General features: G+C 43.9%; 1 protein-coding gene across 1 annotated transcript; it reads right to left on the bottom strand.

Moving 5' to 3' along the window:
• Nucleotides 1-16915: 16915 nt before the first annotated feature.
• On the bottom strand, nt 16916-25128 carry DMRT2 (doublesex and mab-3 related transcription factor 2). The gene is made up of 4 exons (XM_027614419.1): nt 24733-25128; nt 23376-23944; nt 21671-21773; nt 16916-19314 (listed from the first exon to the last, which is right to left on the bottom strand). The coding sequence occupies exons 2-4, from the start codon at nt 23898-23900 to the stop codon at nt 18257-18259; spliced, it is 1686 nt and encodes a 561-aa protein (XP_027470220.1). The 5' UTR covers nt 23901-23944; nt 24733-25128; the 3' UTR covers nt 16916-18256.
• Between the last annotated feature and the right edge of the window lie 275 nt (nt 25129-25403).

Below are 25403 nucleotides of genomic sequence, written 5' to 3'. Positions count from 1 at the left end.
AACCAAAGAAAAGAGTAAATGTTAGCTATCTTTACAGCTGCTATTGTCTAAATTAGAGTTGGAAAAAGATTTTGCAAAAAAAACATGAAGCATATAGATGCTTCTCCTGAAGTAGGTTCTGAGCTCTTGGATTGTAGGGAGTATGTCTTACTCTTCTATGAAATTAATGTGGGAGAAGGATTTATTATATTCTAAGAGCCATCTACTTCCAAGATTCCACTGAGGGGTTTCATAGGAGAGCTTGCCATGGTTTATACCATGGGACTCCCCACAGAAGCTAGGAGCGGGCAACTTACCTGTAAGGCTTGGCTGAAAGAAGACAGCAGGAATTAGCTGAATTCATCAGCTCCCGTTCTTAGGTTTGAATGAAAGGCTTACAGTATGAGGCGACAACAGATGGTGAGGAAAAAAGCCAAAAGATGCACATGGAGATATGAGTAAAGAGAAGCCATGACAGGGAGGCACCTGGGTGGCTCAGTTGAGCATCTGACTCTTGGTTTCAGCTCGGGTCCTGATCTCATGGCTCATGGGATCAAGCCATGAGTCCCACTCAGAGTCGGCTTGGATGTTCTCTCTCTCTCTCCCTCTGCCCCTTCCCCCACTCGTACTCGCTCTCTCTCTCAGATAAATAAATCTTAAAAAAAAAAAAAAGAGGAGGGGGCGGAACAAGAGGGAGGAGGAGTAGGAGACCCGGATTTCATCTGGTCTCCGGAATTCAGCTGAACAGGTGTCAAACCATTCTGAACACCTACGAACTCAACAGGAGATCGAAGAAGAGAGTAGCAACAACTCCCTGAACAGAGAAGCGACCACTCTCTGGAAGGTAGGACGAACGGAGAAGTGAATCCGAGGCGATATTCGGGAGGATAGATGGCGGGGGAGGGGGCCTCCGTCGGCCGCTTCTGGTAAGTGCTAGAGCCGCGGAGCACAAAATCGGACCTTTTAGAAGTCGGCTCCGCGGAGGGACATCGCTGCAGTGGCTAAGCGGGGGCTGGAACCCTCGCGGGACAGTGGGGTCTCAGGACCCTCGGGGTCACAGAAAGACCGGGGGTGCCTGAGTGCGGCAGAGCTCCCAGGTATCGGAGCGGGGAAGCCGGCTGCAGAGACGGAGCCGAGGCGCGGGCTCTCAGCTCGGGGTGGCCATAAACTGTGATCCGCGGCCCAGGCGGACCACTGCTCCTCCAGCAGGGACCCAACAAGCAGCAGAGCCGGGGAGACTCCCCTTCCTCCCCCGGGGAGGAGCGGCGCGGGAGCGCACCGCAGGGATCTGCTGGGTTTGGAGACTCCACACGGGGTCGGGTGCCAGAGATAGAAACGCTCGGTCACAGGCCGGGTGAGCACGGAGTGCGGCCGGAGACCGGGGACAAGGGAGTGACTGCTTTTCTCTGGGGGCGCACTGAGGAGCGGGGCCCCGAGTTCTCAGCTCCTCCAAGTAGAGATTGGGAGGCCACCATTTTCACCCTGGTCCTCCAAAGCTGTACCGAGAGCTTGCAGGGAACAAAAGCTCCTGAGAGCAAACCCGAGCAGCTTGCTTAGCCCGGACCGACAAGGGTGGGGCAATTCCGCCTCCAGCAAAGACATTCGGGAACCACGGCAGCAGGCCCCTCCCCCAGAAGATCAGCACGAACAGCCAGCAAGCCAAGACCAAGTTTACCGATCAAGGAGAACGGGAGAACTCCAGCGCTAGGGGAATACTGCACATAGAATTCATGGCTTTTTTTACCATGATTCATTAGTTTTTCAAAGTTAATTTTTTTTAATGTTTTTTTTAAATTTTTCTTTTTCAACTAACATTTTATCAATCCCTTTTAAAAAAAAAACATTTTTATTTTTCATGTTTAGAGTCATATTTTATCCCTTCATAGTAGTTACCCTTATTTTTGGCATATATAAGTTGGTCTCTCTTTAAAATTTTGAGATACAGTTTCTTCTAACAGATCAAAATATACCCTAAATCACTAGTGTATGGCTTTGTTCTAGTCTCCTGCCTGATCACATTCTCTCCCTTTTTTTTCTTCTTTTTTTTTTAAATATTATTCTTTCTTTTTTCAAACAACTTCTTATCATATCAATTCCTTTTAAAAAATCTTTTATAATTTTCATCTTTACAGTCATCTTCCATCCCTTCATTGTATCAACCCTTATTTTGTACATATGTAAGTCTTTCCCCCTTTAAAACTTTAGGAAGCACTTTTTTCTAACAGACCAAAATACGCCCAAAATCTTGTGTGTGGCACTGATCTATGCACTAGCCTGATCATATTTGATCATATTCTGGGGTTTTTTTTGTATTGTCCTGTTTTTGTTTTTATCTTTTTCTTTTTGCTCTTTCTTTTTTCTTTCTTTCCCTTTCTTTTCCCCTGGTTTCAGGTCTTTTCTCATTTGTATAGACTATATTTGCTGGGGACGTTTTTAACCTGTTAGCATTTTGTTCTCTCATTCATCTATTCTCCTCTGGACAAAATGACAAGACAAAAAATATCACCTCAGCAAAAAGAACAAGAGGTAGTACCGTCAGCCAGGGACCTACTCAATACGGACATTAGTACGATGTCGGACCTAGAGTTCAGAATCATGACTTTAAAGATACTAGCTGGGCTTGAAAAAAGCGTGGAAGTTATTAGAGAAACCCTTTCTGGAGAAATAAAAGAACTAAAATCTAACCAAGTCGAAATCAAAAAGGCTATTGATGAGGTGCGATCAAAAATGGGGGCATTAACTGCTAGGATAAATGAGGCAGAAGAGAGAATCAGCGATATAGAAGACCAAATGAGGGAAAATAAAGAGGCTGAGAAAAAGAGAGAGAAACAACTACTGGATCACGAGGGCAGAATTCGAGAGATAAGCGATACGATAAGACGAAACAACATTAGAATAATTGGGATCCCAGAAGAAGAAGAAAGAGAGAGAGGGGCAGAAGGTACATTGGAGCAAATAATAGCAGAGAACTTCCCTAATGTGAGGAAGGAAACAGGCATCAAAATCCAGGAGGCACAGAGAACCCCTCTCAAAATCAATACAAATAGCTCAACACCCCGACATCAATAGTAAAACTTACGAGTCTCAGAGACAAAGAGAAAATCCTGAAAGCAGCTCGGGAGAAGACATATGTAACCTACAATGGTAGAAATATTAGATTGGCAACAGACCTATCCACAGAGACCTGGCAGGCCAGAAAGGACTGGCATGATATCTTCAGACCACTAAACGAGAAAAATATGCAGCCAAGAATACTATATCCAGCTAGGCTCTCATTGAAAATTGAAGGAGAGATAAAAAGCTTCCAGGACAAACAAAAACTAAAGGAATTTGCAAACACAAAACCAGTCCTCCAAGAAATATTGAAAGGGGTCCTCTAAGCAAAGAGAGAGCCTAAAAGCAGCATAGATCAGAAAGGAACACAGAAAATATACAGTAACAGTCACCTTACAGGCAATACAATGGCACTAAATTCATACCTTTCAATAGTTACCCTGAATGTAAATGGACTCGATGCCCCAATCAAAAGACACAGGCTATCAGATTGGATTAAAAAACAAGATCCATCAATGTGCTGTCTGCAAGAGACTCATTTTAGACCCAAAGACACCCCCAGATTGAAAGTGAGGGGGTGGAAAAGCATTTACCATGCTAATGGACACCAAAAGAAAGCTGGGGTGGCAAACCTTATATCAGACAAATTAAATTTTAAAACAAAGACTGTAATAAGAGATGAGGAAGGACACTATATCCTACTTAAAGGGTCTATCCAACAAGAAGATCTAACAATTGTAAATATCTATGCCCCTAACGTGGGAGCAGCCAATTATATAAGGCAATTAATAACAAAAGTGAAGAAACACATTGACAACAATACAATAATAGTGGGGGACTTTAACACCCCCCTGACTGAAATGGACAGATCACCTAAGCAAAAGATCAACAAGGAAATAAACACTTTAAATGAAACACGGGACCAAATGGACTTCACAGACATATTCAGAACATTCCATCCCAAAGCAACAGAATACACATTCTTCTCTAGTGCCCATGGAACATTCTCCAGAATTGATCACATCCTAGGTCACAAATCAGGTCTCAACCGGTACCAAAAGATTGGGATCATTCCCTGCATATTTTCAGACCACAATGCTTTGAAACTAGAACTCAATCACAAGAGGAAAGTCGGAAAGAACTCAAATACATGGAGGCTAAAGAGCATCCTACTAAAGAATGAATGGGTCAACCAGGAAATTAAAGAAGAATTTTAAAAATTCATGGAAACCAATGAAAATGAAAACACAACTGTTCAAAATCTTTGGGCTACAGCAAAGGCAGTCCTGAGAGGAAAGTATATAGCAATACAAGCCTTTCTCAAGAAACAAGAAAGGTCTCAAATACACAACCTAACCCTACACCTAAAGGAGCTAGAGAAAGAACAGCAAAGAAAGCCTAAACCCAGCAGGAGAAGAGAAATCATAAAGATCAGAGCAGAAATCAATGAACTAGAAACCAAAAGAACAGTAGAACAGATCAACGAAACTAGGAGCTGGTTCTTTGAAAGAATTAACAAGATTGATAAACCCCTGGCCCAACTTATCAAAAAGAAAAGAGAAATGACCCAAATCAACAAAATCATGAATGAAAGAGGAGAGATCACAACCAACACCAAAGACATACAAACAATTATAAGAACATATTATGAGCAACTCTGTGCCAGCAAATTAGATAACCTGGAAGAAATGGGTGCATTCCTAGAGATGTATCAACTACCAAAATTGAACCAGGAAGAAATAGAAAACCTGAACAGGCCTATAACCACTAAGGAAATTGAAGCAGTCATCAAAAATCTCCCAACAAACAAAAGCCCAGGGCCAGATGGCTTCCCAGGGGAATTCTATCAGACATTTCAAGAAGAATTAATACCTATTCTCCTGAAACTCTTCCAAAACATAGAAATGGAAGGAAAACTTCCAAACTCATTTTGTGAGGTAACCATTACCTTGATCCCAAAACCAGACAAAGACCCCATCAAAAAGGAGAATTACAGACCAATATCCTTGATGAACAAGAAGGCAAAAATTCTCACCAAAATACTAGCCAACAGGATCCAACAGTACATTAAAAGGATTATTCACAACAACCAAGTGGGATTTATCCCTGGGCTGCAAGGCTGGTTCAACATCCGCAAATCAATCAACGTGATACAATACATTAACAAAAGAAAGAACAAGAATCCTATGATCCTCTCAATAGATGCAGAAAAAGCATTTGACAAAGTACAGCATCCTTTCTTGATCAAAACTCTTCAGAGTATAGGGATAGAGGATACATACCTCAACATCATGAAAGCCATCTATGAAAAACCTACAGCGAAAAAAGCTGAGAGCTTTTCCCCTAAGGTCAGGAACGCGGCAGGGATGTCCACTCTCACCACTGCTATTCAACATAGTATTAGAAGTCCTAGCCTCAGCAATCAGACAACAAAAAGAAATCAAAGGCATCCAAATCGGCAAAGAGGAAGTCAAACTCTCACTCTTTGCAGATGATATGATACTGTATGTGGAAAACCCAAAAGACTCCACCCCAAGACTGCTAGAACTCATATAGGAATTCAGTAAAGTAGCAGGATATAAAATCAAGGCACAGAAATCAGTGGCATTCCTATACACCAACAACAAGACAGAAGAGAGACAAATCAAGGAGTCGATCCCCTTTACAATTGCACCCAAAACCATAAGATACCTAGGAATAAATTTAACCAAAGAGGCAAAGGATCTGCACTCAGAAAACTATAAAATACTCATGAAAGAAATTGAAGAAGACACAAAGAAATGGAAAAACGTTCCATGCTCACGGATTGGGAGAACCAACATTGTGAAGATGTCAATGCTACCTAGAGCAATCTACACATTCAATGCAATCCCCATCAAAATATCATCCACTTTTTTCAAAGAAATGGAACAAATAATCCTAAAATTTGTATGGAACCAGAAGAGACCCCGAATAGCCAGAGGAATATTGAAAAAGCAAAGCAAAGCTGGCGGCATCACAATTCCAGACTTCCAGCTCTATTACAAAGCTGTCATCATCAAGACAGTATGGTACTGGCACAAAAACAGACACATAGATCAATGGAACAGAATCGAGAGCCCAGAAATGGACCCTCAACTCTATGGTCAACTAATCTTCGACAAAGCAGGAATGAATGTCCAATGGAAAAAAGATAGTCTCTTCAACAAATGGTGTTGGGAAAATTGGACAGCCACATGCAGAAGAATGAAACTGGACAATTTCCTTACACCACATGCAAAAATAGACTCCAAATGGTTGAAAGACCTAAACATGAGACAGGAGTCCATCAAAATCCTAAAGGAGAACACAGGCAGCAACCTCTTCGACCTCAGCCGCAGCTTCTTCCTAGAAACATCACCAAAGGCAAGGGAAGCAAGGGCAAAAATGAACTATTGGGACCTCATCAAGATAAAAAGCTTTTGCACAGCAAAAGAAACAGTCCACAAAACCAAAAGACAACTGACAGAATGGGAGAAGATATTTGCAAATGACATATCAGATAAAGGGCTAGTATCCAAAATCTATAAAGAACTTATCAAACTCAACACCCAAAGAACAAGTAATCCAATCAAGAAATGGGCAGAAGACATGAACAGACATTTTTCCAAAGAAGACATCCAAATGGCCAACAGACACATGAAAAAGTGCTCAACATCGCTCGGCATCAGGGAAATCCAAATCAAAACCTCCATGAGATACCACCTCACACCCGTCAGAATGGCTAAAATTAACAAGTCAGGAAACGACAGATGTTGGCAGGGATGTGGAGAAAGGGGAACCCTCCTACACTGTTGGTGGGAATGCAAGCTGGTGCAGTCACTCTGGAAAACAGTATGGAGGTCCCTCAAACAGTTGAAAATAGAGCTACCATACAATCCAGCAATTGCACTACTGGGTATTTACCACAAAGATACAAATGTAGGGATCCGAAGGGGTACATGCACCCCGATGTTTATAGCAGCAATGTCCACAATAGCCAAACTGTGGAAAGAGCCAAGATGTCCATCAACAGATGAATGGATAAAGAAGAGGTGGTATATATACACAATGGAATATTATGCAGCCATCAAAAGGAATGAGATCTTGCCATTTGCAACGACGTGGATGGAACTGGAGGGTGTTATGCTGAGTGAAATAAGTCAATCAGAGAAAGACATGTATCATATGATCTCACTGATATGAGGAATTCTTAATCTCAGGAAACAAACTGAGTGTTGCTGGAGTGGTGGGGGGTGGGAGGGATGGGGTGGCTGGGTGATAGACATTGGGGAGGGTATGTGCTATGGTGAGCACTGTGAATTGTGCAAGACTGTTGAATCACAGATCTGTACTTCTGAAACAAATAATGCAACATATGTTAAGAAAAAAGAAAAAGAAGAAGATAGCAGGAGGGGAAGAATGAAGGGGAGTAAGTCGGAGGGGGAGACGAACCATGAGAGACGATGGACTCTGAAAAACAAACTGAGGGTTCCAGAGGGGAGGAGGGTGGGGGGATGGGTTAGTCTGGTGATGGGTATTAAAGAGGGCACATTCTGTGTGGAGCACTGGGTGTTATGCACAAACAATGAATCATGGAACACTACATCAGGAACTAATGATGTAATGTATGGTGATGAACATAACAATAAAAAAAATTAAAAAAAAAAAAAAGAGGCACCTGAGTGGCTCAGTTGGTTAAGAGCGGACTCTTGATTTTGGCTTAGGTCATGAGATAGAGCCCCACATCCGGCTCCATACTCAGTGGGGAGTCCACTTCTCTCCCTCTTCCTCTCCCTCTATCCCTCCCCAACCCCCCCCCACTTTAAAGCACACATGCTCTCTCTCTCTCTCTCTCTCTCTCTCTCTAATAAATAAATAAATCTTAAAAAGGGAGAGAGCAGCCATGACGTGAAGGAAAATAGAGAAAATACAGTGAGAACCAGAGGAAAAGCAGATGCAAACAGACGCTTCATCAGAACGGAAGAGCCCTCCCTTATCAGGAGGAATTACACTCAGCTGTTCGTTAACAAAGAGCCAGTGACAATAGCTGATGCTCATAAAGAGTTATCATCTCCCATAAAAGGTGATCGAACAGAGGAAAGCAATTCAGAGCTGGCATAGCAGACCCTCGTGGGAACAGGCATCCTGGCTCGTTTGATTTCTCTGCTCCAACCTCCTTTGAACATGGCTGCCAACCTTAAGGTCAAAAGATGCTACTAGAATTTCAAATTCCAGGAATAAAGAGGGCAAAAGAGAAAAAATCCAAAGGGGCTCTTCCCTGTTGTTGTAGTCCCCTGGGTAGAGATTTCCTGAGGTCACTCAAGGCTGTGCACCTGTATCTTGAGGGCCATACCAAGATGCAAATGAGGCTGGAAAATGCTGCCTTTTAGCTGGGCATGTCACCAGTCTGAATAAAACCAGGGCTCTGTTATTAAAGATGAGAGTGGATATTGAACAACTGCAGTTTCTGGTACTCTCCATAGGTCATGCCTTTATCCACCAAGGGAATAACAAGGAAGTAAATCTGCTCCACCAAGCTGAACCACCTTCCAGTGCCCAAACCATGATCCAGTCTTTGTGAGACTTGCTAAGTATCAAGATTCCCATCTTCCTATTTCTTTATCTCTCCTTAAAATAAACTGTTATTTTTAAAAATAAGTAGGCCTCTTGAGTTTTGAGGATTTTTTTTTTCTGCTTAAAAGAACCTAAGTAACACATGAGCCCAGCATCTGGCATATATCTGGCATGCAGAAAATGCTCAGTAAATGTTCACTACACTGAACTAAATTCCATGAACAATCATACAATCACAGAGCTCTATCATTTACCCACCTGCTATCTGCCCATTCTGAGGCTTCAGATGTATTATCTCAGAAGACAGTGCTGGGCCTTTTGTGTTTATTTCTCACTGGGATTTTGCCCATGTTTTATGCATAGTCATCATTACTAGCAAGCATTTGGCTGATTTCCGGCTTTTGGATCACAAGTTAGCGTGTACATTGATGAATGAGGGTCCTTTGTTGATTTTAGGGCTGTCACTGAGCTTGAGTTTTTTAGCAAATTGGAGCAACTGAGACCAAACCCACTATTTTCCTACAGGGAACTCCTGAGTCCACAAGTTTCATTTTAAAAGCTCTGATTGAGGGATGCCTGGTGGCTCAGTTAGTTAAACATCTGCCTTCGGCTCAGGTCATGATCCCAGAGTCCTGGGATCCTTGCTCAGCGGGGAGCCTGCCTCTCCCTCTGCCTGCTTGTGCTCTCTCTCTCTCTCTCTGACCATGAATGAATAAAAACAATTAAAAGTAAAAAAAAATAAAAAATAAAAAGCTCTGACCAAAATAAAAAATAGAGGGAGAATATAACAGAGCTGAGTCACATTCAAACAAGCCATGCCTGAAATGACAGGAAATAACCATGGACTCTCTCCAAGCAGGGGATAGAGGAAGCGGGGAAACAGAAGGGCTGCCTGCATTCACAAAAATACAGTGGACAGAGAATTAGTGAATGTAATCTAAATTAATCTCAAGATCACCAATTTTTTGAAAGGCCAGATCTTAGTTGTCTCATCTCTCAGAGCTCAATATTACCCAGCCAAACGTAGGGGCTCAGTAAATGTTTGCTGAATTAAATAAAAAGATACTCAAGTCTAAAGAATCAGATTTATGGATCTATCCATACCATAGCAAGTAGAACTGAACTTCTACTTTACCATGCTTGAACAGACTCAGACTTTATCTAAATCAATAATCTCAAACCCCTTTTGGTTTCTTTAACCATATTGAACATAATTTTCCATCAAAATTGACCAGCTATTAAAGTAGCTAAAACAGAGAAGACACTTTTGAAATTCATTATTTGTTATCATATAGACAATAATCTTAATCCAATTATTCCTGAGAATTCGTATATAAATTTAATTTCATTCAAAGCAAACCAATTGCTTATATTTGTAATAAGACTTTCCACGTCATAAAACCTCAAAAAACACTCAATAAATGTTTTTTGGAATGAAAAAAAAAAGACTCAAACATATCAAAAGGGAAAAAATCAACTAGGTTAGGGCATTTATCCAATCTAATCATTTTTGAAAATTTCATTACTCAAGTTGGAATTATACAGAATAAAGGTGCAATGTTCTTATTCACAATGATGTCTGATTTAAAATATTCAGTGAGTTGTTTCTTTATGCCATCTTTTAAATTAAAAGAACAAATTGGTGGTGGGATATTCTTAAGAGTTTGGCTGGGAGAGGAAAAATACTTCATCTAATCCTTCCCACAGGTAGTGTGTTATAAAATCAGGAATTATTGGAGTTGAAAAATACTCTCCTCATTCAGTAAACACTTCTTGACTCAATTGTGTGGTAGGATGTGGGACACAAAGATAAATGAAGCAGAGTCTCTGCTAGCTAATTCAGTGTCATGCTCAATGCAAGCCTTCTTCCTGTGTCCCACATGAAGGCCTCCAAGGGCATTCAATACAAGGCAGACCAGTTCGTTCATGGACAACTCAAACTAAAAGATGGTCTCCCTTTTATTGAGCTGTATTTCACTCCCTGTAACATACTCTTAGCTCTGCTTGCTTCTTCTAGAGACTCCCAGTGGACCTTAATTAATGAATACATTAATATGAAGATACAAATCAAGTGTTTTTCCTTAAGACATCTCTTCTCCAGGTCATCATCCCCAATGTCCTTACTGTCTATAATTAGACAAGATGTGAAGGTCTTTTGCCTTCCTCATCCTTGGTTCCACTCCTTCTATGGAACCAAGTCCACTGATGTCCCTATTAAAAATATAACGCCCAGGGGCGCCTAGGTGGCTCAGTCAGTTGAGCGTCTGACTTCAGCTCAGGTCATGATCTCAGGTTCCTGGGATGGAGCCCTGTGTTGGGTTCCATGCTTAGTGGGGAGTTTGCTTCTCCCTCTCCCACTGCCCCTTTCCCCCTGCTCATGCTCACTCGCTCTCTCTCTCTCTCAAAAAAAAATTTTATAAAAATATGTAATGTCCAGAACTAGACATAAATACCCAATGTGATCTGACCAAAGGCAGTGGAGGAGTGGAGAAGAATACATAATAGTTAGCATTCCCCTTGATCTGGAGACTCTATTAATGGAATCCAAGTTTTCATTAGTAATTTCTTAAGCCATGACTCATTCTTGGTTCCTTTTGAGCTTTGTGATCCCCTATGACTCCCAAATCATTTTCACATAAACTAATGTCAAGTCAAATCTCCCTCAACATATAGTTTCATAATTGGATGACAGTTGTTTTCAAAAGTCAAATATAAGATTTTCCATCCAATGTATAGTCCCGGTATAAATCCAATTCTGCCATCAACACAGAGGTCAGACCTCACAACTTAAATATTTTCTACATGTTGATAATACACCTTTTATGTTTTCATTTGCTAACCAGGATCCAAAACAAGAGGACCCATGAGTCATAAGACTAAAAGCCTTCCTCAAAATTGGCATTGATTTGTTACTCAATCCCTTTTGAAAGTAGCTATTCAAACAGCTACAAATCCATTTGACTTCACTGTTTCCCACCCACAATTCCCTATCATGAAAGATTTTGTTAAATGCCTTGCTAAAATGAGATACATTTGGTCTACAGCATTCCCTTGATACCTCTCTAGCAACCCTCTCAAAAAAGGAAATGCTATTAGTTCAGCTTGATAACTTCACAACATCTCAGATACCTTCCTATAACTTTTTATGATGATGTGCCATGAAAGCAATGTGGTGGTGGCTGATAGAAGGAGAAACCCTTTGGGCCATGCTACTTAACAATATCAAATAATGTTCTCATTAGTGAAATGATACTTCAGTGCTTGCCAGCATGTTATACTTACTGCTCTAGGTCTCATCTGGGGTAAATTAAGTCACTTCTCCTGTTTTCTTTTTTGTTCTAAGAAAATGCATATAGCTTTTAGCCTAGTTGCACATATGAAGTAATCCTACGATTTCCTATCCCCTAGCTTGTACCTTCAACAATGACTTACACTCTGATTGCAGTCATCAAACTCAAGGGTATGTGGCCTTTGGATCGACATCAATCCAAAACAAAGAAGATAATAATAAAATGTATGTGAACCCAAAAGGTGGAGGGAGAGTAACTTACCTGATTGGTGAGTTTGGGATTAGGAAAGGGGTATGGGTAGCTCTGCCTATTCCTGTCCCCTTCCTTTTAAGAGCCAACCTGTGTGCAGGGAATAGAGACAGTCAATCACTCTCTGCATGCAGGAGAGGTGTGGGGACCACTGCCGACTGTTTCTAGGTGGGTAAATCGACCTAATCCTGGAGCTTAGTCTTAGGGATCCAACCCAGATGTTAGTTTTAGAGATCAACTCAAGAAGTCTCCTTGCTCCTGGATATAAGTCCTTCTTATTATAATCATAATCAGTAATAAAGGTAGGTAAGGTATATTCTAATCTCAAATGCCAACCCTTTTGTCTTATTTCTTGATCAAACTCCAGGCATATAATAGAGGTGCTAGTTTTTAGGCTCCTCAAACATCCATAAGTAAATACTTGGATAGGGAGTCCCCCAGCCAAGGATGCCTGTTAGAGGGGTTCCATATCAGGGCAGAAACTGTTCTGTTCTAGCAACTCTGCTCTACTGTCACTTGCTGGAAGCAGCCAAGGAAAGTGTGGCCTTGGCCGAACACTGCAGTGGACCAAAAGGTCTGACAGCTGGGGCTGTCAGTCAGTTATGCTTGCCCAGGAGACTCCCTTTCTCATTCTTTATCTCAATTGTTCTCACAACTCCAAGAAACCCTGTGTGTGTGTGTGTGTGTGTGTGTGTGTGTGTGTGTGTGTGTGTGTGTGTTACTTTATGGACAGATTTCCAAATATTTCTACATAGAGATACAGCCAGTCATACAAGTAACATTTTTATATATACAAATATATATATTATATATTATATATGTTACATATATAATTATATGTAATTATAATTACATATGTATATATTACATATACACATTTAATGCATATATAATGTACATATAATAGATATTATATAATATACACATTACATAGGTATATTTATATATAAAAATTAAATGCACTTAACATTTACATAAAAAATCTTAAAAATAGATTAGACCACCCATCAAGTCATGTTATATACTGGGGAAAAAAATTCCCCAAATTTCTGTCCACACACACAGAGATGAAATTAAGCTCTTTATATGGCCACTTGCCAATCTTACACAGAATTTTTATGAGGAACAAAAGAGTTAATAAATGTGAATGTGCTCTGTAACTTAGCAGGCACTATACACATGCTAATTATTATTATGCACAGTTACCATCACACCAAATGCTAACCTATTTCCAGCTATCTCTATCTCTAAATGTGTTTAGATATAGTAAGTTATAAACCAAAATAACTAAGGGTGATAGAGCATGATAAAAGCTTGGTACAATCATTAAAATAAATACAAGTGGACCAAAGTTTATTATTTCAGGATCCAGCCCTCTAAAGAAACTATCAGCCCTACAAATTGGATTCTAGAAGGAAGCCTGAATTTACAGACCTAGAAGAGGAATAAAAAAAGGTAATCCAAAAATAAATAAAATCAGGTAGGCCAGTAAGAATTCTACTCCCAAATGAAAACCCAGCCTTGATACTAAGCAATGTCATTATTCTACAGGGAATTGTGGATTCTCTTTTCTTCTTTATCTTGACCCTCAGCCATTTCTTTGGTCTTTAGTACTCCTGAGACTTGGGAGAAGGAATTCCAGAAAGTTTCTTAATACAAGCTAATACAAGTCCTTCATTTCACAATTGGAATTAAGTTTTTAAATGCAGATGATGTGATAACACACACACTTAAAGCACATCAAACAGTGCACATCTGATATTGGAGCCTCAGGGCGGAGTGGTGTTCCCCTGGGAAGGAGTAGAGATGGTCCACACACTGGGGGCAGAGGGGGTGGGGGGTTAGGGCGGGATGGATGTATACTCGAAAAAAAACTGAGTTCCTGAAGATTGGAAGAAGGTGAAATCAGAACGTGAGGACTCAGTGAAGAGATATTTACACGTAATGTTCACAGCAACATTATTCACAAAAGTCAAAAGATGGAAGCAACCCAAGTGGTCATTGACAGATGGATAAACAGAGTGTGGTGTATGCACACAATGGAGTATTATTCAACCTTAAAAAGGAAGGAAATTCTGATGTATGCCATAATATAAATGAACCATGAAGTGATACAAGCCCTTCACAAAAGGAAAAATACAGAATCGTTCCACTTAATATGAGGTAACTAGTGTAGTCAAATTCATGGAGACAGAAAGTAGAATGATGGTTTCCAGGAGCAGTGGGGAGGAGGGAGTTATTGTGTAAGGAGTTCAGAGTGTCAGTTTTGCAAGATAAAGAGTCCTGGAGATGGATGGTGGTGATGGTTGCACAACAGTGTGAATATATTTAATATCAATGAACTGTACCCTTAAAAATGGTTACAATGGTAAATGTTATGTGATGTGTATTTTACCACAGTTAAAAAAAAAAAAAAAAAAACATTTTTTAACCAAACTAAAAGATCTTCTAGTTTTAATAAAGGAGAGAGGGAAGCAATCTGTCTTCTTTAGGACTATGCCTAGGCCTTGTCCTACTTTTTTCTGCCACCAAAGGGTTAAAAAAGGATTTTCTTTCAATTGCCTTTATTTTTTTAGAATAGTTTTAGGCTCAGGGCAAAATTAAGAGAAAGGTACAGTGATTTCCCATATTCCTCCCCAATCCCAACACACGCACAGCGTCCCCCCAGTAACAAATCTCCCACCAGAGAGGTACATGAGTTACAAGTGATGAACCTCCACAGATGCTTCATAATCACCAAAGCCCATTTTACAGTATGATTCCCTCTGAATGTTGTATAGTCTGCGGGTTTGGAGGCAAATGTTTTTTCAATTATTCACATATATTAAATTATTTATGATAACTCCATTGCCTTAGAACTCAAAATCCACAGAAGAGTATATTAAATGTGCACTGAAATAACAGAAATGTAAACATTTGCTACTCAAAGTGTGGGCTGGAGACCAGCAACACCAGTATCCCCTGGGGTTTTTAGAAAAGCAGAATCTCAGGCCCTTCCCCAGACCTACAGAAAATCAGAATCTGCATTTATCAAGATCCCCAGGTGACTGACTGTCCTTTCAAGTTTGGGAAGCACTGTTGTAAACTATCCATGACTACAAACTGAGCAAAAAATCATAATGTTTGACCGGTTGAGATGGAAGGAAAATGTGTCATTAAAGCTGCATTATTTTACTGTGAGTTAAATGGAGGAAAAGGTCCATGTTTTATTCTTCTCTGCATTCTTAAAAATAATGAAAGCCAATCCATTTATTGCCTTGAACATAGAAAATGCTTAAACTGAACCACAAGTTTGATTTGATATGTCGATGACAGTGTTCTTGGAAGATTCTACAGAATCAAATAGCTTTGATCAAAGTGAAATGATGAGAAGACACAACAAGCCAAGCACCGATATTGGAGTGGCTGATGGTAGGTTTGAAATCCCAAGAACTCATCATTATAGCAGAACGGATGCAGGATATAATAATATTTATATGACTTTAAGTGCTGATCCTTATAAATGTTCAAGAAGAATAAAATTCTGGTCACTGGTGGGGCACCTGGGTGGCTCAGTCGGTTAAGCATCTGACTCTTGGTTTGGGCTCGGGTCATGATCTTAAGTTTCTGAGACAAGAGCCTTGTGTGGAGCCCCTCCTTGAGCCCCATGTCACGCGTGCATAGGGCTCCACGCTCAGTGGGGAGTCTGCTGCTTTCCCTCTGCCCTCCCCCACTCACATGCTGGCTCTCTCTCTCTCTCAAATAAAAATAAATAAATCTTTAAAAAAAATTCTGGTCACTGGTATGTGAGGAAAACCACTAATACCCACAACCAACTGGATTCACTTAACGGGACTAAAATGATAGAGGACAGAAAAGATGTCCCAAAATGTTCACTGAACACAAAAGGGAAAAAAACTGACCCATATAAGTATTTGAATTATTAAAATAGAGTAAGAAAGAGAGGAAATCCATGTTTGGATTAAGAAGGGCTTCTCCATGGGATTTTTTTTCCCCTTGGGATTTTTTTCCCATGGGCTTATTCTGATGTGTTTCCCACATCACCTCTGCGGTTCTTAGGTTGAATGCTAAGTTTACACTTCACACTGGACACAAAAACGTAAATTCCTGATAAGAAGATAAAAATTAACAACTATATAGATAAAACAAAGATGATTGGAGGAGCAGGAGGGGTGAATGAAGTTAGATTCTGTCCCAGACACCAGGGCATTCGTGGCTGGAAAACATATTTCCACTTGATGATAATCTCCGTCACTGTGAGCTCGGTCCTTTTTCATTTTCTTTCCCTCTGGCAAACTTCCATTTGCTCTGGCTTTTGCAATAGTAAGAATAAGTAAATTTGACTCAATCAAACCAAATATTATTTTACAAGAACAAACTGGAAATCAATCTAAGGCCTGGCTTGTTGTTTTTGAAATCAATTCTAATTTTAAGCAACAATTCAGAGAACCCCTGGAGGTTTACATGAGCTCATCAGTAGCAAAATCATTTTTAAGTAATTTTAAATGTTTTCCAGAGCAAGAAAGAAACTCTTTAAACTGCCAAACCTCTTGGCACACTCCACATGCCCCAATGAGTGGTTTTTGTTTTTTTTTTTTTTTTTTAAGATTTCATTTATTTATTTGACAAAGAGAGACACAGCGAGAGAGGGAACACAAGCGGGGGGAGCGGGAGAGGAAGAAGCAGTCCTCCTGCTGAGCAGGGAGCCCGACGCGGGGCTCGATCCCAGGACCCCAGGATCACGACCTGAGCCGAAGGCAGACGCTTAACGACTGAGCCACCCAGGCGCCCCCCAACGAGTGTTCTTGTTCCCCAAGTGAGAGGAGAATTGGAAGCGACAACTCACTCCATTGCAAAACTAAAGGTGGGATGTTTGGCTCCTGATTTTCTGGGTTGAAATGACATAAGGCATCTTAGAACTTCACTTGGGGTCCACAGATGAGGTCTTCAGAGATAAATTTAATACTGTCATAAATGTCTTACTCTCACTTCACCAATCACATAGAACAATAGTTATTAACATTTTATTGAGTAAAACTATAGGGTAATAATGAACTCAAAAATGGGGGGAGTGGGGTTAAGACTCAAGAAGTCAACCTCACGCTGTGATAAATATCTGCAGGCTTAGGCAACTGTCAGCTGAAGCAATTTGAATAGTGATTTTTGTTTAAAGCTACACTGAAAGCCTTTGGCACTGGTGACAATGTGGGAGCGTCAAGCTGATCCCCGCACACCAACGGGTCATGACTGTGCCCGCCTCTCAATGTCTGCTGTCACCAGTCCTTAGGGAACAGTGAAATAACAGAGCTGAGAGGAGTTCAACCATACACTCTCATGGTTTGAACCGACTGCACCTGACAAGTGAACCAGCTCTGTGACCCAATGCCGCCTAGAAATCATAGAAAGTTCAACCTAGGAAGGAAGCTTGAGGCCCCAAATACACATCTCGTCAGGAAAGGAAACCAGGACTCAGAAAGCTAAAACACATCCGTCCCGAGAACTCAGGTCATCATCTAAATAAGATCCTAAACTTGATTTTCCCGCAAATTAATTCCCCTTTGTCCAATCACGTAAAATTATGATTCTAGAGACGTGCAAACCTGTTCTATGTTCTCCTTAAAGCTATTTTTGCCTCAGTCTTGAACAGCTAAATTTACATGCCCTCTAAAATGCAAAACTAAGGCACTATAAGGTATCTCCCGTGGCCCCCAGTGACCACTGAGAGCACTTGAAACTACACAGAATCACAGAAAAATACAGAATATATTTCATGGACACTGGTTTTTCCTGTAGACAGAGATAACTAGGTGCTTCTGCAAATATTGGGTCTTTTAGAAGACAGTGTCAACTTTATTGCTTTTTGAAACGCTGTGTAAAGCACAGAACTTTACAGTTTGCACATAAGCAATTTCCATCTTTAAGTTTAAATATATTTATGGAAGAAAAAGTACATGCATATGAATAGATATAATTTTTTAAATCATCACCATTTACATTAGAAATTTCTTTATACAAACATCTTAGCTTTTTTCTTAAAAAAAAAAAAAATTAGCAACTGGTAAGACCCCTCTGAGATGGCAGAAAATCCAGCTTTCTGTGTAAGCAGCCTTTCACTGAGAGATGTGAGTGATGGCAGATGAAGGCCTCTTAAGAATAGACTCAACAGAAAATGACAGCGGTTCATTCACAGAGAGTTTTGTTCCAACTTGTTTGGCTACGAAAAGGTCTTTGGCATATCTGTCTATTGTAAATGTGTACTTCTGGTTCTCCTTGACTAAACACTCTCTGTGTTTCTTAGGGCCCTCTTCAAAGGCCTCTTTGACAAATGGTGTTTTCAACCCAGGACCTGATTTGTCATTCAGAGTTTGCTGGAATAATGAGTGGAATGGATTATGTTTAAGTGGCAGAGGGTGCCTGGTGCTTTCTTTGCTGATCTTGGTTAAGATGTGCCCTTGAGCTGCCAGGGAGTCCGAGTCAACAATGGGAGAGAAATTCCGTCTGGGTGGGGAGAATGCAGACCTCTCGGGGACAGCCTGGTGACCCTGAAGGTCACCTCTTGCGGTCGGGACCTCCGGAGCGTGAGGCAGAAGCAGCGAGCCTTCTAGTTTGGGGGGCATCACGTCATGTTCTGCCACAAGTCCATCCTGGACTTGCACCCCCTTCAAGTCCCAGCTGGCCCCAGGCTTCAGGGCTTGAACCGAAGTGGTGGTGTTTAGCAGGCACTGCTGATAGAGAAGAGTGTCACTGATGGGGCCACACTTGGGCCAAACTAAAAATCTCGAGGACAAGGGATACTGTCTGTAAGTCGTGGCCACACTGACATTGGAAGAAATGAGTTCCATATTCCCAGACCCTGAATACTGCATGGTTAGATCAAGGCAGGTGGGGAGAAAATTGCAGAAGTCTTTGTTTGGCGGTTCCACTGGGGTGGGGCTATAGGCGCTTTTGTAGGAGTTATATTCAGGTCCGTGCACCATGCGGTTGGGCAGGAACAAGGCAGCAGCTTGGGACGCTTCCAACATCTCCCTCTCTTTATATTCTCTCTCCAGCATAATGTTCTCCAACTCTTTATCAGCAAAGGCCCGCCTTTTCCGCATCCGGTCACTTACTGGGGGAGGTAGGGGTAAGCTCCCTCCCACGTAAGTCTCGGCTGGAATGGGGCGGTAGCCTAAAATAAGCAAGCATCGCACAGGAAAAGAGATTAACATCTAGGGAAGACAAATCTGGAAACTGAGAAGGCAACAGAAACACTGCAAGTCAGCAGAACAAGAACAATTCACAGTTCCAAAACATTCATTTTTTATACAGAAAGCAAAAGTATAGGCTAGGTTTAAAATGGGTCTCTTTGGGGAGCAGGAGAGCCATATTGTAACTTTCTGTTATTGTTGTTTCGTCATTAGGGGTGTGTTTGTTTACCTTTACGGGCAAACTTCACTGGTTGAAAATGTAATACACTTCCCAGGCTCCTACACATTAAGAGACAAATCTGCTCATCTTGCTTCAGTCAACGCTTTCTCACTATCCGTGTCATCTTTTTTCATTTTTAAAAAAGATCTCTATTCCTAAAGCTGATGGCATGGCTATTTTCTAAAGATGGTTCCTTATATACACATTGTTACAGGTGTAGAAAAATCCAAGAAGAACTAGGGAAAAAGGGAAAGTTACAGATTAGTGGGGAGAAAAAGAGAAGAGAGACTTAAGGAAACAGAGAAACACAGAAAATTGAAAAGAGCTGTTAACTAGTCCAACAGACTCTGCCGTGATTTAACCAGGCCCTCCCCCAGGCTGGAGGTGGGAACAAGCAAACAACAGTAAAGGCAGAGGAGAGGAGACCAGCAGCTATATTGAAAAGAACTGATCTAAAACATTTTTCCCAAATTCTGATCATGTTGGCCAGATACCAAAATGGTTGAACAAGCAAACATTACAATATAAAGTCAGTGCACATTTTATGAATAAGGACAAAGTTAAAAAAAAAAAAAAAAACGACGACAATTAGCATGGCATAAATAGAATTCCTGGCAGCATAAAATACTTTGAGTATTTCACTAATGCCAAGCACTGGCTGCTCTCAAATTTGTTTGAAGAATCCATTGTGATGTTTGTGTTTACATAGTGACAAACCCATCGTCCTCATTTGCAAATAAAATAAAATTTGAAAATTAATGTTTCCAGGTCTATGGTAGGTTTTGCCAGGATGTTATTTACTTGAATTTACTCTTCCATTTAGCCCTCCCACTCCTCAGGGTTGCTTTGGCACCGTTTCAATCTATCCGTGTGGTCCCTATGGCTATAAATCTGTTTACCCAGTTTGCAACCAAATTCATTAACATGAGAAACCATTCTAAGGTCAGAAGTATACAGGACAGGGCGAGACTATGAACAAGCTTTAAAACCTGTGTAGAACCAACGCAATTCAGAAGCCACATAAAAAAAAAAAAAAAAAAACGGAATTCAAATATCTACTTAAAACAAAAAAACAAAAAAACCTGCTGTTCAACCTGAATCTTATGAAGGGACAGTGATTAGAACAAATATAAATTTTCCTTTATTTACATGGTGAAAGGTGACCAATGTATTATTTATCAGACCAATAGATAAATCCCATCACCAGTGTTGCTTTTAAAAATCAGCAATATTTTAAGAAAAATTCACGTATCTCCAGGCTTTAGAGAAAATCAAAACATGGTAGAGAGACAGAATTCACGCTGTTCAAATTCAACTTCAACCTCCACTTCTCTCCTGTGATTCAAAACCTCTTCCAGATTCTACAATCTTGACTGTCAGAAATGGTAAACTGAGATGTGAATAACCACAGTTATGTAGCTAATCCACGGAGGAATACAGTACCATGAAAAAGAGTGGTATTAGAGGTTGGATCAGCCAGACTAGAGGTCTTTATCAGTGTGGGTAGCTGTTCACCTCCTTATTTGACTTATTCTAGATCCAAGGACAACCAAAGAATTTTTTTTTTAATTTATTTCCTGGGGCGCCTGGGTGGCTCAGGCCTTAAGCGTCTGCCTTGGGCTCAGGTCCTGATCCCAGGGTCCTGGGATCGAGCCAAGCCCCTCCTCGGGCTCCCTGCTCAGGGGGAAGCCTGCTTCTCCCTCTCACACTCCCCCTGCCTGTGTTCCCTCTCTCACTATGTCTGTCTCTGTCAATAAATAAACAAAATCTTTTAAAAAAATATATATTTCCCTCTTCACGATCAGGTGGCAGTGGATCTTTGCACATCCCTCATGCCAGGGCAAATTTCAAATGCACTCCATGTTAACCCCTTAACTATTAAGCAGACAACAACTATTAAGCAGACAGCAGAATTATCGGTGACGAAAACCTCAGGAGGTATGTGAGATCCATTTTCCCACATCCTGATTTCTTCCCTAGAGCAAAACTTCCTAATAAAAAGCACCCTCCCCTCAGACTGCTCCTTCACAGGTTAATAAAAATGCCATATGTGTGAATAATGGGAATCCCTCAGAACTTGGTTTAAAAGGCTGAAGGATAATTCTGCATTGCTTTACCTTCTAAAATGCTTTTGGCCAGCAAACTGGGTGCCCTGACTTGCCTCTGATACACAGCTTTGCGCTCGAAATTATTCTGCTTCCCAGAAAGCCCCTTCTTGTCCTGTAAATACAAGAAACAAAATCAACAATGCTCTAAAAGAAATTGTGGGACAGGAAGGAGTAGGAAGGGTTATCAGCAACCCCCCCAAATGTATTTATTTTCCCAACCCATGTCAAAAAATGACTCTAAACAAATTTACACCAGCACCCCTTAATTCCTGGGCAACAAGCTGGAAGCTCTGTCTGAAGCCGCCAACTTCAGTTGATGGGGAGTGGGGCAGATTTTCTCTAGGGCCACTTTGCTAGAGTCACCCCAGATTCATCCCGCAGCCAGAAGTTAGGGGACATCCCACAGGAAGGCAAAATCCACAGCGGAGACCATAGGAGCCAGGCCCCGAAGGAGAGCCGTGGAGGATAACTGTGTCCCAGGCACCCAGACGTAGGGCCAAAGGTGCCCATGGCCTGCCACTGAGCAGTGAAGTGGAGCTGGTTTCTTCTCGCAGTAGGGCAGGTGCGATGGGGCGCAGGGGGTTGAAGGAGAAGTATGAGGGTACCGGTCTCACAGACTCTCCCGAGCCTGGCCCAAAACACTGGGAGACTGGGATACAGGCAGGCTAGCAAAACCCTCAGAGGTCTCCTGGGACGGAGAAACAAGGGGAAACCCGACTTGGCTCCCTCCCTCACCGCCAGGTCCGTGGTATTCTGGGCCCTTCCACGCCCGCGAGGGACCCAGGAGACCGCGGCGAAACGCACCGCAGGCGGGAGCAGGCCCAGCCCAGGGCCAAGGCCACCTGGGGCATCTAGCGCACACTCTCCCGGGCCTTGGGAAATTTTCCAGTAGGGTCCCTGCCTTCTGTGTGTATGGTGATCCCCTCCCCACTCCCGCCTCGCCAAAAAGTAAAAGCAAAAACCTTCCCATGCCCTGAATCTGGGAGAAGGGACCCCGCGCAGCCTCCCTCGCTCTGAGCTCTCCGTGCGCAGGAACACAAGGAAACGCGAAATCCTAAATTCAAGAAGAGCCTCACCCTTAAAGAAAACCCTGGCTCTCACAGCTGGAGCCCCACGGTGCGAGGCAGCAGGGAGCCTTCCACCGGCTCAAAGGTCAGAAGCTTCTGGCTTCATGACCTTGGGCTGCGGGCACCTAACGTCCCAGGCCGTTTTGGTCTCATCTGTAAAATGGGCAGCACGTTCTGCCTCTCTTAAGTGGGCCGCGACAGCCGAAGCGCGGAGCGCACACCCCGCTGCGTGGTTCTTTTCCCGAGATCCCGCACTAGAACACAGCGATGGACGACAGAAGTGGTGCACTGCGGCAACCGCTGTTCTCCTCCTGCCCCCAGCACCACCAAAATAAACTTTAACATATAAAAGATTAAAAGAAAAAATGTCTTTCCCACAAAGTTCCGAGCCACTTTCAGGGCCTCTCCGCCTGCTTTTCTTTTCGGCCAAGCTCCCCCGGCGATGCCCGCGGCCTCCACTCCACCCCCGCCCCGACTCCGCAGGCCACGGTGAGGAGAGAAGCGTCCTCACCACCCTTCCCTGCAAGCGCCTGGCGCCGCGGCCCTGGGCCCGGGGCCCGGGAGCGGCCGCGTCCCTCCCCGCGCCCGACCCCCACGGCGGCCCGGGTCTCCCGGCGAGGCGCGACCCGGGGCCGGCGGGTACGCACCTCGGTGGCCTGCTGCCTCCGGAGCGCCACCTGGGCGGCCATGACGCGCTGGCGCTCCACCACCAGCAGGCAGTTGGCGCACTGGCAGTCGCGCCAGCGGCAGAAGCGCTTGTGGCCCTTGAGGCAGGACACCACGCCGTGGTTGCGGCAGCGCGCGCACTTCGGGGTGCGGCTGAGCTTGCGCGGCTCCGCGCCGCCGCCCGCGTTCGCGCAGCGCTCCGGCGGCCCGGCCTGCGGCGGCGAGGCCCGCGGCGCGGGGGTTGGCCCAGGCGGTGGTCCCCGCTGCTGCCCCGGCCGGCCCGGCGCCCCGGGGGACGCGCCCGCGTCCAGGCCGTCGCCCTCGTCCTCCGCGTCGTCGTCGTCGTCCTCGTCCTCCTCGTCTTCGCCGTCCCCGTCGGCCGACGGCGGGCTGGGCCCGGGCGGCGTAGGCGGCGGCGGCCCGCGGCCGTCCTCCTCCAGCTCCAGGCTCTCCACGTCGATCTCCCAGTCTCCGGCCGCCGGGCCCGCTGCCGGCCGGCCTGCCATGGCGCACTGCTTCTCGCTCCGGCCTACGCTCAGTCTCCTGCGCTCTGCGGAGACACCAAAGACCCCAGGACGCACCCACCGCCGTCAGGCACCGACCCCCGGCCTTGGGCCCCAAGCTCCTGGTCTGTCGCCCCTGGCCCCTTGAGGAGCCCTGTCTCTACACGTCCCTCACATCTGCACCACAGTGCCTTTCTTGTATCTTTAGGGTCCCCAGAAATCCCCAACCCAACAAGGGTTTTATCTATTGATTCTAAGTGCTCTATGAGCACCTGACCTTTAACCACAGACCTCTCTGGCTTTACACCCGCTTCTGGGACAAGTCCCTAGGTAACGCACGGCTCACACACACAAAAGTATTGTGTCCAACTAGACCGGCCTAGGCTACTTGTCAGGCTTCCCCACACCCAACTAGCAAGGCCATGATGAATAGGAAAACGTCGATGGGAGAGTCATTTTCCTTTAGATCACAGGGGCCTTTCAGATCCAGCGAAGTACCATCCTACGCCTCCCAAGCGCCTTTCATCCTCTTACACCACCACGAGGACCCCTTTTTGAGCTTGGAAAGCTCCTTTCATGCCCCCCAACCCCAGCAAATAATCAACTGAAAACCAAAATTTTTCTCCTGTCAGAGCCCCATAAGGACACTGGGCATGGAGCTGCAGATGTCCTTCCAGCCTCAGTAGTGCTTGAGCCGCGCAGGGCTGAGCTGCACGGTCTCCGTATACATCGGGCAGGGTTTGCACTTACAGGCAAGACATGCAAGTAAAATAGAAAAGATAAGAAAAGGTGATTTTGCCCTCCCTGACACCCGGAACAACATCACAGCACTCACCAAGACTCTGAGGCCCAGGCTAGCGGCCGAGGCAAAAAGATATCCAGCCTTGGGACCTGGCTCTTGGGCTGCTGGCTGTGCTTGCTTGCAAAAAGAAATCGGGGTCGCCACACCCTGCCACGAAATCTGGGGCTGATAGCTGGAGGCCTGGAGCCCAGTGGATGGGGAGTAGGGGAGAAGGGTGGAGAAGATGAATCAAGTCCTCAGCGGCCTCGCCCCGCACATCCCGGACTCTGCAAAGTTCTAATCGATCCTTTGCCCCGGGCGCTTCACCTCGCTGAAGCTGCTTTCGGCTTCCTCGGACCCAGTCTGGGCGGGAAGGTTGGGCCGCCCTGGCCTGGCTCAGATCTCGGGCTCTCGGGGCGGGCGGGTGCACGCAGTAGCGTGCGGCGCAGCGCCCCTGGCTGCAATAGCCAGCCTCTGCTCCCTTTCCTAGTATTATCGGCTCTGGGCCCCGAGCTCCGCGCCCTCTAATTGGACGGTTGTCAGGCGGTGTGCACGCTGATTGGCCGAGGCGCGCCGGCCTGGTGCTCTCCGCCCCCTCGCGGCCGTCGCGCCCCTCCCTTCCGCGCTGCTTCCGAAAATCCTCCCGCGCAGCGTTCGGTGCAGCGGGGTCGTCTGTCCCAACGTTAAACCCGAAGTGTGACAGCGTCTGCTGGGGTGAAGTCGCC

The sequence above is a fragment of the Zalophus californianus genome, chromosome 13, assembly GCF_009762305.2.
Source record: "Zalophus californianus isolate mZalCal1 chromosome 13, mZalCal1.pri.v2, whole genome shotgun sequence".
Classification (NCBI taxonomy): Eukaryota; Metazoa; Chordata; class Mammalia; order Carnivora; family Otariidae; genus Zalophus; species Zalophus californianus.
Note: the sequence above shows the minus strand (reverse complement) of the source record. Positions and strands in the feature narration are given on the sequence as shown.